Raw genomic sequence first — 3258 nt, 5'->3', positions numbered from 1 at the left:
CTAATTAACCCATAATACGGTAAACAGGAGTTCCTTAGATTACAGATTTAAATCAGAAGTCTGCCAGCTTTGTTCCAGATGACACGTTATCATGTTATCTATGCAAAGTTTGAAACAAAAACTTGTGGATAGCAAAACTCCCATGTGCCCAACACTCAGCTTAAACACAACCAATCTTGTCTCTATACCTAACCACTTCCATCGTTTTAACTGTCTTGAAGTAAACCTAAAAAGTCAAAAATATATTAAAGTCCCACCCCACAGGCAGTCTGAAAATAGGATAGTACAGTACTAGATATTTTGAAGGTTAAACACAACCAATCTTGTCTCTATACCTAACCACTTCCATCGTTTTAACTGTCTTGAAGTCAACCTAAAAAGTCAAAAATATATTAAAGTCCCACCCCACAGGCAGTCTGAAAATAGGATAGTACAGTACTAGATATTTTGAAGGTAACTTTATAGTATATTGTATAATTGTTCTACTTTGTAGTTAACTGTTAAATCTGACTGCCTAATTTATAAATTAAACTTTATCATAGGTATCTAAGCATAGGAGAATACAATCTATGAACTTTTTGAAATACCCTCCTACATAGGGTTTGACACTATCCAGTGTTTAAGGCATCCTAGGGGGTTCCCCACATATAAAGGAGGGACTTTGGTTATCAGTTACTGACAAGCTCATAAGAACACTTTAAAGATCAATGTTCCCATATACCTCGTCTCCCTTGCTCTTGCACTTTTCTCTACTCCTCAATTTGCTTGGCATATACTTCCGTTAACTCCCATCTACAAAATCAGCTACTACCTGTATCTTATTTTAAACCGTAATATAGACACAGTACAGATCCTGACACCTTTAGTTACTGGAAAAACCACCACAGCAAGAAGCAACTTTGAGGGTACTATTTGCCATCTTGGGTCATCAAAAGATGAATCTGAGAATGAGCATTTCCAAGGTTGCCCAAGATGATCCATGCTCGGTGAAACTTAAGAACTGCTTAGAAAGTATCTCACTAGAAATTTATTGAGTTTTTAAAGTACTCTATATTAGAATTCTGTGTATTCCAGACTTATAACTTATTTTTATTCCATGAAGTAAGGGAAACTGTCCTTGGTTACGAATCCCATTTATTCTAGAGACTTCTTAAACAACTTCTCACCATCTCCTAAAACCAGTAAAGCACACAATCCATCTGTGTGGTGTGTACAGGGGAAATAAGATACAAAACATTTTTGGCATATGAAAATTTATTACCACTGTGTTTTCACCATCAAAATTTATGATCTTGGTCTTTCCTTCTTGCCTTTGTATAGGGCCAAAAGGGAGACATTGGCTACTTTGACAACCTTAAAGCGGACTCCAGGAATGTCACCAACAGCATGACCTTTTCGACCAAATCCAGCCACCAGAACTTCATCATTTTCCTGGAATAAAATCAAAAGTTTACTTTTGGTGTCAGTGGCATTCTCAAAAACACTCAATCATGTGAGGAAACTCCCATTCACTGGATACAAAACTAGTAGAAACCACCCCAATCACAGAAGCTACAAGAGATTAGATTTATTTAAACATTCACCTCGATAAAGTTCAAGCAACCATCATTGGGTACAAAGGCTGTGATTTTCTTGCCATTCTTGATCAGCTGGACCCTGACACACTTCCTGATGGCAGAATTGGGCTGTTTGGCTTCAACTCCTCTGAAACATAAATAGCACAAAAGAATGAGCTGACTTTCTGAAAAGGAATACAGTTTAGTAAATTAAGCATAGAATTTAATGATTACCACTAAATTTGACTGAGCCATTTGAAATGACCACTTTTTAGAGTAAAAAAAAGAAGCCAAATACTGGCAAATTCCTATGACTCAATTTTAGCTGTATGACCTTAGGCAAGTTACTTCCCTTTACCTTCTAAGGTATAAAAAGCATTTGGCTGCAAAGTTTAGATAGTTGACAATACCATTGCAGTTCTCAAACATAGTAAAAACTAGTGCTCATTTATATCCCCTATTTCATTACTGCCAGTATTTCCTTTAATTCCTCCCAGGCCAATGGTGAAATTAAAAACCTTAGTTATCTAGTCCCCAAGCACTAAGTTTACCAACTTTTACATGCAACAGTGCTTTGCAATTTTAGCCCTTAAACACATGGGTACACAAAAGCCTATAATCTATTACTGCTTTAAAAAAACAAATTCAATAAACGGAACATAAAGTTCCCGACTTACGAAAGGCTTATCTGAACCTAACGCCACTGCAACTCCAGAAGCCGCTTTGTCTCGAGTTACCACAGTAAAGTCAACTTTCACTTACACTTTTTCCAGCACAATTCCCTTTGCATGGGAAGCACCTCCAAAAGGATTAGCCTTCAAGGCTGTACCCAAATGGGCTTTCTTGTACTGCTTATCATGCCACTTCTGGTCCCGTCGGTGACTACGGAGCTTCCTGGCAGTACGAAGACCGCGACACTTGCCTAAAAATTAAAGTCAAATTAGTTCCTCCGAAAAAACACGCTGACGTCATACTTCATGCCTTCCTAAGACACTCGTCTCACCTGGACTAAGCCCTTAAGCCGGCTGGCTCTTGTATCACATCTTGGCCCACCGGCCAAACGTTCGGCCTCAAAGTTCTCCTGAACCGACGAACAAACGTTAGAAAAGCGCATGGGCACTCCGGTAGAGGTTTACCCAAAGGATGAGGCCCCAGACCAATGCTCGGGGCAGCGCCGGCTTCCCCGCCGCATGGGCCCCTTCCGCGCCGGGACATGTGCCTGCGGGAGCGGCGCTTCCCTGGCCCTGCCCCGTCGGGCCCCCTGGGGCATCCTGCTCCTCGCGCTATTCCCATTCGCCCGCCCGCCCCCAGGGCCCAAGTCCCGCTTGCGGTCCCCTCAGCCTGGCCCCGAAGAACTCACCCATCCTGCCGGCGCCGCGGGCCTGTGAGAAAGAGAGAAACGGCCCAGGAAGGAGCCACAAGCCACCGCGAGCAAGCCCCGCCCCGCCAAGGACCCCGCGCGGCTGTCTGCACGCCGCCTGACCCGAGGCTGGCGCCACTTCCCTTAGCCAGAATCTGCATCTTAATTAGCTGGCATTAAATTCAAAGATTTTTAATTTGCATCGTTGTTTGTTTATTTTTCACGTGAATGCCGGAGACAGGGGGACCGTGGACTACCAATCCCAGAACTCCCTGCACGGGACCCGCGCACGGCGCAGGCGCCCTCAGCAAACCCGCCGAGGTCGGGCTCGGAGGAGCTCGG

General features: G+C 43.3%; 1 protein-coding gene across 1 annotated transcript; it reads right to left on the bottom strand.

The window, feature by feature from the left end:
* Positions 1–1236: 1236 nt before the first annotated feature.
* Positions 1237–3007, bottom strand: RPS23 (ribosomal protein S23). Its single transcript, XM_008579092.1, has 4 exons — positions 2917–3007; positions 2319–2478; positions 1584–1704; positions 1237–1431 (listed from the first exon to the last, which is right to left on the bottom strand). Exons 1-4 carry the CDS (start codon positions 2918–2920, stop codon positions 1285–1287), a joined length of 432 nt encoding a protein of 143 aa, XP_008577314.1. The 5' UTR covers positions 2921–3007; the 3' UTR covers positions 1237–1284.
* Positions 3008–3258: the final 251 nt, after the last annotated feature.

Source organism: Galeopterus variegatus, unplaced genomic scaffold, assembly GCF_000696425.1.
Source record: "Galeopterus variegatus unplaced genomic scaffold, G_variegatus-3.0.2 Scaffold1806, whole genome shotgun sequence".
Taxonomy (NCBI): Eukaryota; Metazoa; Chordata; class Mammalia; order Dermoptera; family Cynocephalidae; genus Galeopterus; species Galeopterus variegatus.
Note: the sequence above shows the minus strand (reverse complement) of the source record. Positions and strands in the feature narration are given on the sequence as shown.

Excerpts from the sequence above, each read along its gene's own strand:
- RPS23 (XM_008579092.1), bottom strand. Across the intron at positions 1,705-2,318 it reads GGAATTGTGCTGGAAAAAGT|AGGAGTTGAAGCCAAACAGC; the intron begins GTAAGTGAAAGT and ends TTTATGTTTCAG. Across the intron at positions 1,432-1,583 it reads GTTGCTTGAACTTTATCGAG|GAAAATGATGAAGTTCTGGT; the intron begins GTGAATGTTTAA and ends ATTTTATTCCAG.